The 16,390-nt window shown below is 29.1% G+C and overlaps 1 protein-coding gene across 3 annotated transcripts in view; it reads right to left on the reverse strand.

Moving 5' to 3' along the window:
* Positions 1-16,390, reverse strand: part of LOC135926495 (peroxidasin-like) — a 53,197-nt gene that overhangs the window by 2,085 nt on the left and 34,722 nt on the right. For 2 of the 3 annotated variants that reach the window (XM_065462390.1, XM_065462391.1), the window contains 5 exons: positions 15,195-15,285; positions 8,478-8,658; positions 1,175-1,340; positions 821-987; positions 475-583 (listed from right to left, as the gene is read on the reverse strand). In XM_065462390.1, coding sequence (XP_065318462.1) covers positions 475-583; positions 821-987; positions 1,175-1,340; positions 8,478-8,658; positions 15,195-15,285 — 714 coding nt within the window. The remainder of the gene's footprint in view (positions 1-474; positions 584-820; positions 988-1,174; positions 1,341-8,477; positions 8,659-15,194; positions 15,286-16,390) is intronic. The other variant, XR_010571897.1, reaches the window with a different exon arrangement.

Below are 16,390 nucleotides of genomic sequence, written 5' to 3' on the forward strand. Positions count from 1 at the left end.
ACTAAAACGAGTGGTCAGGACTATTTTGTTGATAATACTTATAACACACAGAACTATTAATTGGCGGTGGAGGGTAAGTGAATTGAAGCATCAAAAAAGGCTGAGTGTATGGAAGTAAGTGGGGTGCATGAACGAGGACTATAATGAGTAAATTGATTATTAAGTTGTATTTAAAACTCATGTTATTAATTAACATGGTTTAATAAATATATTATGCGCTAAACGTTATTTTGGCATGCTTAAATAAGAAACAAAATGACTAATTAACACCCCTAGACGTAAGAGCTTGCGATACCACAGAATTATATTCTTATGGAATTCACAAATTGACCTAATGATTTATTCAGAAATGGAATATATTTTAACGCCTTTAATCCCCTTCGCATTTTAGACTTCCCTAAATCTAATATTTTCTAAACCCATTATAGGTCAAAATTATATAAAAAACGATATATTTAATTTTTTTCTTCTTACCAATTAGGATGAATGGTCATAAGTGGACGAGCTTGTATCTCCGGCATATCGTCAGCATTGCCACAAACTAATTTAGCGAGAGTTACTTTACGAATTTCTAAAAGTTGCTCTAAAATATTTATGTTTTTTATAATAGTAAATGACACAATTTGTAGTTTCATAAAGGAATTATTATCAACACGGTATTAGGGCCTAAAAGTGTTGACTAATAGATTATCTAGAACATATATTATATAAGTCATAACGGGAAATCTCTTTATAATTTTATCCTATTTTTACTATTATTATTAATACCTCTTTCCTTCCTCCTATTTCTTATTTCCCACGTTTAAATAAACATTTTTACCCAAAGTGAACAGAGCTTTAGGGATATCATTTTCGAACCAATAAGAATCACCAGATCTCAGTGCCTTGAATTGTTTAGCCAACAAACAAGTGAAAGTTGGGCCTAACAAGGAACCTTTTAAAGGAAATTCAGCTAATCCAACAGGAAACAAATCAAGATCTAAAGTACTTTACATGAAATAAAGGGGAAAAAAAAGTTCTAACTTTTTTTAAATACTAATTATTATTTTTATAAAATATAGATTTTAACTCTAAAAATATTAGTTATCAAAAGGCTTTGTCTGCAAGGTTAACATTTAGCTCAAGGTGATATCCTCCGAATAACTAATCTGTAATTAAAATTAACATATCAAACCTTTTGTAGAGTAATTTGAAGGCATCGATAGAATTGTTGGGTATTATGTTGATTAAATCGTCGAAGGTTCTTGGGGTAGAAAGTTGACAGAGCTTCCTAAAGTTAACATAGGACTGTAAGCCATGGTCCCGGCCTCTCATAATGTTCATGGAACCCAAATCTATTCCTATAATCGAACATATTGAGAAATGTTATTTACAGTTTGAGACTACAAAAGAAATTCTTAGTATATGGTCAATTTAATGCCAAATCAACAAGTGATTGTGGGATTGTGGCCACCCTTTAGATTTCAATGAAAATAGATGTGTGCAGTGTACCATTAATGGATATTAATTTACCTTAGTGTTAGATTTTGACCACCCGGTAGCAATAGCGTCCGTAGAGGGGGGCTCGAGCCCCCTCAATAATTTAAAGTGCCTTCTTAAATTTTAATAAGTTAGCTAAAAAAGGCAATTTTGGATAAAGTTAGCTAAAAAGGGGTAATAAAATTTTTTAGCCTTCTGAGATTGTTAAGGGACGACCCCCCTACCGGAGAGTATACAATTATTGGGTATTAATTAAGCAAATTTTGATTTAGCACGTTGTCGGAGATATGCCCTTTCAAGAAAATATGAAACATTGACATTTTTGAGCATTAATTTAAATATAAAGAAACATCGAAAATTACAAACAGCATAGGATGTCTGTCTCATAATTTTAGCTTTCAGATGATAAATTCAGCATTTTAAGGCATGCAAAAAATAATTTGTGGATATTTAAAGATTATAGGAGGCGTATTTATTAATTTTTTTAAGTATAAACCTTTTTAACGGTGGAGGTCTAGGTATGGAAAAATATAAAATTAAAAAGAAGTTTTTTTTAACAAAGGTAAACACGATTTTTTTAAAAATAAAAACAACAAAAAAAATTGATAAAATATTTTAAAAAACGAAGGAAAAAAATGCCACTCGAGGGACTAAAATTTTTTTTAAAATCTAGCTATTATTTGTGTGCTAAAAAAATAGTTTTTGCTTTTTAAAACTAGCAAAAATATAAAATATTTAGGTGTGTTAAGTGAGGATGTTAATTAAACTGGAAATTATTAGTGTTAAAAAAAATTTTTTTTTAATCTAGCTATTACATCAATTCTAACAGATGCATCTAATAAGGAGATATCAAAACATTTCCCTTGATCCTCCCCTATTTCAACAAAATTAATGTTATTTCAATAAAACTATTAAAAATTTTTTCTCCAGTTATGAAATATCCAAAGACATAGCTAACCATATATAATGGTAAATATGGCAGATTTGGCACTACCAATGAATTGCATGGCAGCTTTCTGATCTGATAATTCCTCAGTGAATTTGGCAAAAACCAGAGTGTATTTACAGAATTGAGTCAGCATAATGTTGGTTGACAGGTTCCTTACGCGCCCTCGTAGAATTTTAAAATTTTACAAACCTATAAAAAATAAATAGATTATAAAAGCTGTCCTCTAATATTTTGAAAAAAATTTTCAAAAATAAATGGCAGAAGTATATTTAGGAATTTTACATATAGGAAATCTACTATATGCTGTAAATATGCAGTTGCAATCAGAATAAAGGTTCACTAAATTATGCTGCAGAAATACCAAAGTAAGAATATTATTACTATTATCGGATAATTATTAATAAGATTTAATATGATGTCATGTTTGAGGAGATTGTAATGCTTCTTTATTTTTATGATTTGCCAAAATATTCAAAATATTAATTTTACAATGTAAAAAATAAATTTATTTGATTTTATGCAAATGTATAAATAAGATTTTATAAAATATAGAAAGTCAAATAGTTATAGTTAATTATATTTTATTTGAGATTTAAATAATGGAACTAAACGTTTACCGTCGTTATTAAGATATTTATAAAATTCCTGGCATGAAATTTTATAATTTTGTTTAACCATTAACTCGGCCTCTAATGTTGTTAAAGCAATTCGATTTCTCTCCTTTCTCCAGGTAGTCCTCATCAGGCTAAAAATGCGCTCCGATGAGGCATTAGAATGAGGTAAGGAGAAAAGATACTCGCAAATTTTTTCCAAGCATAAGGAGTTATCGTTCTTACGAAATAATTCTACCCATTTCTCCTCTGCTTTTAGACCATCTAACTTTAAGTATTCTGGCGAATCATAAAAAATGGAAAAAATTACAATCTCTTCAAACAAGGCTTCAATGTCTATCGGTAATTTTAATATATTTATTAAATTACAAAAACCATCAAATGATGGTTTCTGTTCCAAATCATAATAATTATACACTTGTAAATAGAGTTATTAAAATCAAATCTTGATTGTAAAATATTCCAAAATTGTCTTAATAAAAATATTTGCTTCATTTAATAATACGTTAATTATAGTAATATTTGAACATTTTAATATGATATTTTTTGCAATAACGCCATAAAATTTATTATCTATTTTTAACTGTAGAGATGAACAGAGCTGTAGCATGATTTTGTTAATCTTTATCAATAAAGAATCTTCTGATTGCAACTGAATATTAACTACATGAAGTAGATTTCCTACATGTGAAACTAATCCCAAATATGCTTCTGACATTTCATCCTCGAAATAATTTTTCAAAATTTTAGGACAGCTTTTAAAATCTTTATTTAAGAAGTATTTCTTCAAGGGTTCGTAAAATTTTAAAATTCTCTCCATGGCAGGTATTAATGATAACCACCTGATAGGTACATATCGCAACAACTCACACCATTCCAAATCAGACCACTCCACCAATTCTTTTAATTCAGTGACTCTTTTAGTTGATGAACTAAATTCGTTAAAACATTTCATCACAATTACTTCGACATCTACAGATAGTACATTCATTACCTTCTTGCAAGAATTATGCAGTATATGGCATATACAGCCAATTGGTATTAATTCATTATTGCGCTGCCTCAATTCGGTAAATACACTTTGATTTTTGCCAAAATTAACAGAGGCATTATCAGCGCAGAAAGCTGACATGCAACTCATTGATAACCCTGAATCAGCTATATTTACCATTTCAATCTAATTTGAAATAGATTTTATAAACTAATATGAAGCTAAAAAATATCAATGTACATTTTTATTTGTAAGAGAATAATTCAAATTGTAGCATGTTATAAAGTAAGATTTTGTTTGGTTTTATTATAAAATGATGAGAAATGTGTGATATAAAAAGGATGTTTGTATAAGATGACATGATAATCATAAAAACCATATGTGATTATATTTAGTGTCCAAAATAATATCTTTGATTTAAATCGAAATTTTGATAAAGTAAAAAATTATTTAAAAAGTATGCCCTGGGAATATATTCTTGCAAAGTTATATTAATTATCTATTAATTTGGCCAGAACAGCCATTTGAAATCATTTATTCTGAAAATTTTATCAATGTTTAGTGCTTAATATATTATTTTAATTTTACAGTAAGATAAAATTATTAGCAAAATAGAACATTTTATTACTTAAATCTGTTTGGTATATGGGATATTGAATCCTGAATTACGTATTATTTCTGTTTTTTATTCATTTATAAATGCTGTATAGATGTTTACAGTCCAAGAATCTTGCAAGTAAGGTTTATAAAAGAGATTTCATTTTTTTCAAATTTTGACCAATCAAATTTTTAGCTTTGCTAATCGTTCAAGTCGTGTGGCCTTATTTATATCATAATTAATCGTTATTTGGTGTGCATATGCATTTTGCATGATGGTACGCATATTTTTAAAATGATAATATTTGGTAGATTGTCGTTTGTTATAACTGAGCTATTGTTGAATAATATATCAATTATATTTATAATCTTTTGCTTGACATATACTTTATGGAATAGTATAAAAGTAAGTAGTGAAAAATATTATTTAATCAATATTATTCATCCACTAACTTTATTTAAAAGAATTTGAGATTAGAATAATATCCACTTCTAAAAGTTTTATTCTTCTAACACAAAAATTTTGAAAATGTCGAGTGGAACACTATTCTAGATAACGATATAAAATATATTAAGTAATTTAAAATATATTTATAATAATTATACATACTGTTCTAACTTCTATTCTTTCTAACACAAAAATTTTGAAAATGTCGAGTGGAGAATTGGAGAATTTTATAAAAAATATATTTTAGAGCGGAAAAATAAAATAAAAGAACTAGACATATTTTTCGAATAAATATTTAAAATTTATTTTAAAAATATTAAAATAATCAAATACTGTCTCTCAAAATTATTATTTATATATTAAAAACATTAAAATGCTAAAAAAAAAATTGTGGGAGAAATTAAAAAATTGTGGGAGCTTTTTGTGGGAGATTTCTAATTTTGGGAGTTTTGTGGGAGTGAGATGTATGTGGGTAAACTAAAAAATTGTGGGAGACTCCCACTGATGGGGGGAGACATGGCAACCCTGTTCATGAATGCTTGGCTGTCTATTATTAATATTGTCACAATAAAAATTAATGAGTTTATAGCAGAAATAATTATAACTACTATCCCCCTACAGGCACTGATTACTAACATAAAATTTATTTAAATGCTTAAATCTTAACATTAACGTTTTCTTACATTATACATTTAATATAAATATTCAAAATAATCATGTTATATCCATTGCAAAATTGCCAAGAAAACTGTCTATCACAACAGATTGGATTTCTGTTCAAGAACTGCCATTTATATACCTATAAGTAGCCACTTTATTAATGAATAGTGAAAAAAGAGAGAACTACTATTAGATATTAATTATGTACCCCATCCTCGCAAAGCAGAAGACATCCAAAAAATGCCTCTATGATGTTGAATACAATTTGAAAGAAAAAATTATAAGTTTAACAACTGATAAGGCTGCAAATATTCTTAAAACTCAGAGACTAATGTCTATTATGAGTCCAAACTTATTTGATGGATGTCTGGCACATGTTAAACATTATTTGACAGTATTCTAAAGAATATTAAGGAAGTTATTGTGAAAGTAAGGACGGTTACAACAAATATATCTTAAGTCCATTATTACTTCAAAAATAGTGGATACTATTTAAATATAATGTTAATGGGATGGGAGCAAAAAATCCAATGTTGAAACCCACTGAAATTCAGCATATTTGATGTTGGTGTAGGTCTTACAGTAATATGTTTTTTGAATTTCATTAAACAAATGATGATAAAAAAATAGAAGAACAAATTCATCTAATATATTTAAATGTCTCTTATTTAGGCATATGGCTTATGCTGATAGAAAAAAACAAAAATGCTTTCCCCTTTTTTAATGTTGTGCCTTTTGCAATGAAAGTCGTTAAAAATGTTGACCACTACATTTATAAATTTCTAAATATGGAGTGTTTTATTGTTAATCTATTATAGACCAGAATTTAAAAAAGTTAACATTTCCTAATTCTTTAAAATGTATTACAAAACTTCCTTTTATTTAGGTTCACATGTATAATTTATTATATACCCTTTAAAGTATTATTCAGTTTAAGGAAATATATGAATAACATGCTAGGACTTTATCAAGTTTTATAAAGGGAAACAAAGTATATAAATATTTATTTATTTAAGGAAATATCCCTGAGAAAGAGTAAAGCCAGGAATAAGCTCATCTGGACTGGGATATCAGAATAAATTGAGAAAGATTAAATAAATGAAATCCAAAGCCATTTATCCTATATTTTATATTCTATTAATTCCAATTAGATTGGTGGGAAGGGAATCAATATCGATTCTCAATTCTGGTCAAAATAGCAATGGACTATTTTCCATAGCAGGCAATAAAGTCATATGCAGTATAATTTAGTAGAGTATGTAAGCGAATCTCTTCTAAATTTAGTGATAAAATATCTATAAAACGGAAAAGAATGAATAAAGATGGTTCACTCTCTAATGACACTTGAATCATGGAAAAATTGGAATTATTTTTGACTTTTTGGAAGATAATTAGAATAGTTATATATAAATCATTTATTTTATAACCAAATTGTCGCATATTATTATAACAAAAACTCATTAAATATGCAAATTGATTTATATTATAATCAATAAATTTCATACTGATTTAATATTATTATGAAAAAGAAAAAAAGACTGCACCGCTACAAACAGGCAGTACTTTTATAAAATACAACTGAGGAGTTTAATGAAGCAAATTTTCTAAAACCTATTGTGTGTTCCGATTTTTAATATTTGAATACGATTCTTTTTGCTAAATATTAAGCGTTTGGTTAATGGACAGGAACATCTTATTAATATAAAAGCCCGCATTCCAGATATAATTCTTCAATTTTCATCAGAATTATGAATTTTTTTATATCAGAAAGGGATAAATTCTTCGCGATTTCATATTTGTCGTGAATAAAATGCCATTTGATTTAATTATCTTTTTTGGCAGGAAGTAGCATATAACAGGAAGCATTGAATTCAGAAACAAAGTCAATAACCTAGGATTGTGGACAGGTTAGAAAAAAGTTTCTTTAAGAGGTAAGGCCCCACTAAATTTAACTTTGAACTGGTAAATATTCTTATCTTTAGGCAATTTGAAAGTAAAATTTAATAAATCCTTCTATATTTTTAAATATCTCAAAAACTTCTTGAGATCATAAATTCAAGTTGGTTAGTTGAGATAGATCGATTTCCATTTTTCCGGTTTGACACCATTAAAAAAAGAAATTATTTTAAATATTATATGAAAGCTAAATAAGACGTTTAATGACGTTTGTATTTCTATAATATTTATTTATATTTGAGATTTTAATGATCAAAATTGTTTATTTTTGTAAAAAATTTTATTGGTCATATTCCGTCCACGAGCTAAATCAAAATCTAAAATTCAATGGTAACGGCATATATCGAGTTTCATTGAAATAAATCCAAGGGAATCGCCATGAAAAAAGTCAAAAATTTATACTTGAAATAAAGTTGGACAAATACAAAAAATTAGTGCTTTTTAGAAGCAAATGGTTAATTCAAAATGGAGCCCTTTTTTCGGTAGCTAACCACTTCCGATATGTCACTTTTTATATATTAAATATTTCCTCGGCAATGATCGTTTAACTTTGACCACAATAGGTTAAATAATATGAAAGATATTGAGATTTATTATAGCAACGCATCGATTAATTTCGTGAGTTTTATTGAAATAATTTTTTTTTATTATTTTTATTTCAATTATATATGTTAATGATTATAAATAGCTCAATATAAAAATAAAAATTTTTGATTATCTTCTCTTTTTTTTCAAAAACATAGATAAATGATTCATTTGATTTCGCAATATTTAAAAAAAACTAACCAAATGATTGTGTCGTTGATTGAAACAAATGTTGCCTAACTTCTTCCGATAATATCTGATCGACAATTTTCGCAGGTTTCGATACTAGTCCTCTTAGCAAGCAATCGGCTATATTAACGGTATTACTATTGATAAATATTGACGTAGGGGGGTTATGGTAAAAGAAATTGGCTAGAAATACCTTTAATTTGTTATATATATTATATTATTTTGTATTTTGTTTTTATCATATAATAAAGTAAAGAAAATATTTATAAAAATCAACATTCAGAGCTAGTGTTGCTAAAAATAATATTATTTTGGTTAAAATCTTAATTGGACCATTTTTTAGAAATTGAATCAAATCGGGGGTTTAACAACATTAATTAGAGCCCTCTAATATGGTGGAAGAGTTGCAATTGCATCATTAAAATTTTAAGAGGATGGGGTGATAACTCTCTAAGTTAATATACATAAATAATTAATATTAGATCAAGAGGGCCTCAGCGTTACTGGATCGGGAGGGTCAATAGGGCTTTGAGTTTATTAAACTAATAACCTTAATCCAAATTTAAATTTTCTTTAGGGTTTGACCAACGACTTTAATACAGGGGAGGGGGCATAAACTAAATTAAAAATATCTTAAAAATACCTTTATTTTTCTCAATTATCTTTTTATACATAAAATGTTTATATTGTCCCAAAATATCTCGAATTATGAAGGATATTCATTTCTTTTTACTTTAAAATCATCTTATATACTGTATAAGATTTTATTATATGGATAAATAAATTTATATTGCTAGTGTAGTATTGTAAAAGAATGCGTTCGTAAATAAATTTTGTTTTTGAACGATTTTTTTGAAAGAAATGATAAACGGCGTTCGTGAACGAAGTTCGTTTTTTTGAAAAAAATTATGAACGGCATTTCTTTTATTTCTGACGAACTTTGAAAGTGAGCATGTTCCTTTTTTGACGCATGCGTTCGAATTTAACATTCGTTCAATTTTAAAAACAATATTTATCTTTATTTATATCGAAATTTAATCCGAATTTTTAAGAAAAAAGTTTTATATTTAATAAGCTGTTTTTCTTTTATCACATTTCAATTTTTTTTAACACGCCATCATTATAATTTATTTATTTAAATTTTATTGTTTATATTTTACTTTAATAGATTAGCATAAACATGGATATTATTATTTCATCATCATAATTTGATTCTGAAAATTCAAAATCAGATGAATTGGCATTACCATGGCCCAATTATGATAAATATTTTACAGTAACATCCTATATTAAAGCAACTAATTCAATACTTACCAAATGTAAAATGTGCCCAAAAAGTATTATATCAGTTTTAAAATCTTCAAATATTAATTTAAAAGATGTATCTTATTCTTATTGCGATATAACCGGAGTTATTTTACCAACCACATTTATTACTTTTTTAATTTTTGGAAATTCAAATATCTTGAGATAATCCTAAAATTATATTATATATGATCATTATAAATTTTAATTAACTATAATATTAAATAGTATCTCCTTATATGTTTTGCCAAGAGTTATTTAGAATTTATGTTTTAATTTAATTTTTTATTTATATAGATTTACATAAATATATAATGATGAATGCATAATATCTGTTATGTTTCACCCATTCAAAGTTTAATAGTAATTGCAAGATCCAAAGAAAAGACAGAAGAGAAATGTAAAGAGCTGCAAGTACTAATTTAGCGACTATTAGCTTTCCCAGTTTCCAATATTCAATCTTCAGTAAGAGTAAAAAATACAATGATAAAATGTAAATGTAGAATACCTTGATTCTTGCACAGACATAAGATTTCACTGATTTTAATAATTTTTCAAATATTAAACAACTATTTTAAATATAAAACTACTTACTTCTAGCGCACTAGAAGGCATTTAAGTGTTGCCCATAATGTCTATACTGTTAGAAGGGTATGTCTACTTGATAAAGACTTTGAACATGTATTATTGTTAAAATCAAATAAAAATATTTAATATTAATTTTATTCTTATAATATGTGTTTTTAATATGATATATAATTGTTATTGATTAATAAACTCCGATCCAAAATTTTTTTTAAGCTAAATTGTATCTGAAATGTATATTTTTAATGTGTTGATATCGAATACATTCGCTGAAATTTATTTTTATTATCGATGGACCCTTTTTTTCCTTCTCTTTTTTTACGTGATTTTAGCAAAGCTATTTTTTCTTCTTTGAAAAACAGTTTTGAAATTTTTAATACGTTAATGTTTTGATATTATTACAAACTACTAATATTTTATGAAATAAAATAACCAAAGGTGATGCGACAATAATATTTCAAATCTTAATTTCTATCATCTCTGGTTCTTATTTTCTAGTTATTAAATGATTCACTAATATGGCATCCTTCCTTACCGTGTAAATAACTCAAGGCTTCAATATATTTGCATAATTATTTCTTCTAAAAATTTTTAGTGTTTTAATTTTATCAATATATCTAATATAATAAATTCCGATATAAGTTTACATTGTGAGTGTCATGGCTATGACTGCAAATTACCAGTATCTATTATTTGTGTGGCATTATTATGCTGCTGAGAGCATTTGATTGCATAATTCAAATGAGCAATAACGGTCAACTATCTAGTCGTTTATATATCATTAGAAATGGGAAATAATCTTTTAGAAATTTAATATCTCACAATAATTTTCTCGATTACTTATCTAGCTTCCATAATGTCATCAAAGAAGAAGCTCTAACAACCATATAGTTTTATGATTTTAGTCGTTTATATTCTCTTCTTCAAGAATTATTAATTTGGTTAGGCCTACAAATTTTTCCTTATTAGTCCATTCTATAAAACATTGTCTAAAATGGTAACACAACGTTATATTAGTTTTATGCATTACCTTGTGTGGTTTTTAAAAACCATTTCAATTGAGGGAGTATATGAATTAATTAACCTTTTTATCACTTGTAATTCTTTAGATGCAAATTTTTTTTATATCCAAATCGAAACTATTTAATATTGTGATAAATGGATAAATATTTTGTATTAAAAAATATTATTAGAAATGTCTTGCATTATTTTACTTTCATTATTTGTATACATAATAAATGTCTCTCCCAAAATCCTATCTTTAGCCTCATCGTGGCGGGGTAGTGGCAACGTCTTTGCGGCTAATGCAAGTCTAAAGGTTTCCTGTGATCCGGGTCTAGAATAGGATCACCGTCTCCTCTATGGGGTGTAAAAACCACTTAAAGGGGTTGATGTTAGGAAGGGCATCCGATTGTAAAAGTCTTGCTATAAAATTTCCCTATGGTTACAACAAATTATTGGCAGGGTATAGCCCAAAATACGCCGTGGGTCTCCTCATCCGCCTACGACTAAAAGAAGGATGGGAAATGGTGGAACCACGATTCATGAAAATGAAATTTATAACGGCCATAAACGACCTGATAATAAGTGGAGAAACCAGTTTACGGGGGATCGAGTAAGGGTCGCGACATGGAATGTTGGGAGTATGACAGGAAGAGCGGGAGAAGTGGTCCATGTATTGCATAGAAGGCATATAGATGTGTGCTGCATACAGGAGACCAGATGGAAAGGAAATGGTGCAAGAATAATTGACAAGACTAGTGAAAAGTGTTAATTCTTTTGGGCAAGGAAGTAATAATGGTAAGGCTGGAGTTGGGGTATTGGTTGCGGAGAAATTGTTAGACAAAGTAGTCGAAGTGAGAAGGCTAAAGATAACCAGATAATGGTTATCAAGATGATTTTTGGTAGAAAGCTATATAATATTATTTCGGCAAATGTTCCTCAGGTTGGAAGAAGTGAAGAAGAGAAAGATATATTTTGGGACAGTCTATTGGGGGTGACATCGAGACTGGCAAATGAAGAGGGAATTATCCTGGCAGCGAGTAGTGAGGGTTATGACGGAGTTCATGGAGGGTTCAGTTACAGCATGAGAAATCTGGGAAAGGAGAGGATTTTAGATTTTAGTGATCCTATGGATAACATAGCCTGTAATACAATGTTTAAGAAAGAATCAGAAAAGCTGGTGACTTATAAGTCTGGTAGTATCAAAAGTGCAGTGGATTATTTGTTATTAAGGAGATGTGATAGATGGATAGTAAAAAATGTGAAAGTGATACCGGGAGAGGAATGTAAAAAAAAGAAAGTCCTTTTCTTCTCTTCTCTTCTTCTCTTCTCTTCTCTTCTCTTCTCTTCCTTCCTTCCTTCCTTCCTTCCTTCCTTCCTTCCTTCCTTCCTTCCTTCCTTCCTTCCTTCCTTCCTTCCTTCCTTCCTTCCTTCCTTCCTTCCTTCCTAAAGAAAGAAAAAATCAGCATCGACTAGTTATAGGAGATCCCAATCAAATTGTCACAGAAGGAACTATTCCCGAGGACTGGCGACGCGGTATAATTATCCCAGTATACAAGGGGAAAGGTGATTTTTTAGATTGCGGGTCTAGAGCTATTATAAACTTGAACATGCAATGAAAGTATTTGAGATGGTGTTAGAGAAGCGGATAAAGGAACAAACTAAAATTGATGAAATGAGGTTTGGTTTTACATCGGGGAAAGGCATGACAGATGCAATTTTTGTGGCGAGACAAATACAGGAGTAGTATCTTGCGAAGGAAAAGAAACTGTATTACGCGTTTGTTGATTTGGAGAAAGCATCTGATAGGGCGCCGCGTGACGTTACTAGATGGGCCTTTAGAAAATTAGATATGGAGGAATGGTTGATTATCGAAGTGATGAAAAATGTGGGAGCACAAACAGCAGTAGGAACGGATTATGGTGATAGTGAGAGCTTTAAGGTGAAGGTAGGACTTCATCAAGGATCCCTGCTGAGTCCATTATTATTTATCTTAGTAATGGATGTGGTGGCTAGAGAAATGCGTGAAGGACTTCCCTGGGAGTTATTATATGCAGATGACCTTGTATTAATGGCAAACAGTGAGGAGGAATTGAAGGATAAAATTAGTAAGTGGAAGATGACTATGGAAGCAAAGGGCCTGAAAATAAATGCATCAAAGACAAAGGTGATGATTGGTGGGGAAAATCTAAAGATGGTAGGAATCTGGTAAGTGGCCTTGTGGTGTATGTGGAAAAGGAGTTGCTAGAAATTTAATCCAATGCACCAGATGCCAGAAATGGGTACATAATAGATGTAAAGGGAAAATAGGAAGTTTGATTAGCAAGAATGACCTTTATTTGTAGAACTAGCATGAAAGAGATATATAATAATGATAACGTAGAAAATGGTAGTCTGGATATTGGCAATGGGTTAACCTTAGAAAAAGTGGATAAGTTTTTTATCTGTCGTTGTTGTAAAGGTCAGACAAGCTTGGAAAGAGTCTAGAAAGATGTCGTCTATTCTTACAAATATAAAAGTCTCTCTGAAGGTAAAGGGGAATGTTTACGAAAGCTGTGTGAGGAGTTGTTTAGTTTGTGGCGGCGAAACATGGGCAATGAAAGCCACTCACGAAGCCAAATTAGAAAGAACAGAGATGAGGATGATTAGATGGATGTGTGGGGTATCTCTGAGAGAGAGAAAAACTAGGAAGGAATTGCAGGCAAGATTAGGTATGGAAATGATTGGAGTGGTAATGCGAAGAAATAGACATGTGGAACGTATGACAAAAGATGACTGGGTAAAGAGATGCACAATGATGGAAGTAGGAGGATCAAGACCTAGAGGAAGACCCAAGATGACGTGGACAAATGTGATAGCGGCGGATATGAGAAGCATGAATCTTACAAATATTGATGCTCAGGACCGTTAAAAATGAAAAAGAAGAATTAGTGGGAAAACTGGCCTACCCGGGTAAACCTGGAAATCGCCATAAAACGGAGAAGAACAAGAATGGAATCCAGAATAATTGTTAAGAGTTTGCAAATTTCAATTAAAAAAGTATAATATATTCTTATAAAGTTCGGTCGAAGGCCCTGCAAAGCGGGGCAAATAAAGAATTAGTTGAGCCTCCTGAGATTGTAAAGGCGACGCATCTGTAATATATCTTAGGCGTATCCAATATTTCCGTAACGGGAGGGAGGGGGGGGGCTTTTTAGTGAATCTTTCTTCCATAAATATTTACTGGAAAGTTTTAAGCCAGTTTTTTGAAAGCCTTTATTCGGATTACATTTTATTTAAAAAAAATTTTTTTTAAAAGAAGCTTTTCTTTCAAAAATTTCTATTATAATTATGTCATTTGTAAATATTAATTAACTCCTACTTATTTTATTCTCTAAAAATTTATAATGACATATTTATACTCATGGGGGTGGGGGGGGGGGATTTAATGGGATAATTTTTAGTATCTCAAAATAATATTTAACAACTGACAAATTTAAGAGGGGGATCTTCCCACCCTTCAGATATGCCAACGTAATGGAGATATATTAGAAAATAAATATATTATAAAAAATAAATTTACATTATTTTATATATATAAAACCTTTTGAGCAAATTCCAAATTGTTCGAAGAACATATTACTTTCACCTGGAACTAAATATTTTACTGGGCTAAACAGTGCAACAGCTTAGTTATTAAAAATAATTTTAAAATTTCTATAAAATAAAAATTCCTTAATAATAATATGTAGATAAAACCATTTATTTTCATGACTTCAATTGTCATTAAACATTAGATATTATCGAGGACAGTTGGTAACTACATGTGAAACTTTATTTAAAAAAATCGTAATTAACTGTTCTTAAAGGGATAGGCGGGATAGATTTGAATCCGTTGAAATTTTTATCCAAACAATCGTAATTAGTTGTGATCATGCTGTGCCCAAATCTAAATCCAGAATAGACAATAATTACATAATTATTTTTTAAAAAAAGAAAATTAATTTATGGAAAAATATTTTTTTTTAATTGTAACAAGTATTAAAAGTACGTGTTGAACCCATAGATATATGACGATTCCCTTCCATTCCTATTTTTAGGAGAAATTTTTTAAACGATTTAATTCAAATTTCGGTTTTATTTGAACATATTTATATCAGTTCATTTTGGTTTAGAAATTCATATCGGTTCTTTTCAGTTAGATCCTGCTTTTAAAAGTTTTGGTTTTTAAAATCATAATATATTTCCCAAATTAATCAGATAATAATATTTAAAAATATGAAATAAGAACTAAACAAAAATATTGTATTTTAAAAATAAAACCAAACAAAAATTATAGAAAATAAGAATTTTTATTTTATTTTATCATGGGACATGAAGTCAATCATTTATGATGAATAAATATAATTTCACCCGTTTTGAACACTAGTTTAACCGGGTTCGTAAGTATTTCTAACGATTCATATCTGCTGTAGCGGTTTGGTTCAATTCGAAACCTTGATCAATCACTTTCTTACTCAATCAATTTTAATATCTGATTTTGGCTAGGAAATTTATACATGTTTCATAATCTATCAATTTCTATATAGTAAGTGTTGTTATATTGCCATAATATGTTAAAGCCCTGCCATCGACTTTTGGATCGGCCGTGTTAGGAATTTAGAAAAAAATTAAAATGGGTCAGACTGGGCTCGGGGAATAAAATTTGGGCTTGGCCAAGCTCGAACCTTAAAAAAATTTTAGGGCCTCGGGTAAAAATTAATAAATTTTAGGGCCGGGCTCAGGCGGAAAAAACATTGAAGCTGATATAATAAAGTATTATCAATTCGACCCTGTTTTAATATTCAAAATGATAGATTAGGATAAAAAGGGAGAAGATTTATTTTTAAATATCCCTAGAACTGGTGTTCCAAAATCGCTCCATTTGAGTCGATTTTTAAAAACGGCTAACTCAATATTTTATTCAGAAAAATATTAAGCCCGGAAAATTTTGTTCATAGATTTCACAAAGCTTTGGACATCTATTAGCGAAATCTCGAGGCTTAGGGCAATAT

The sequence above is a fragment of the Gordionus sp. m RMFG-2023 genome, chromosome 3 (genome assembly GCF_954871325.1).
Source record: "Gordionus sp. m RMFG-2023 chromosome 3, tfGorSpeb1-WG-v2, whole genome shotgun sequence".
NCBI lineage: Eukaryota > Metazoa > Nematomorpha > Gordioida > Chordodea > Parachordodidae > Gordionus > Gordionus sp. m RMFG-2023.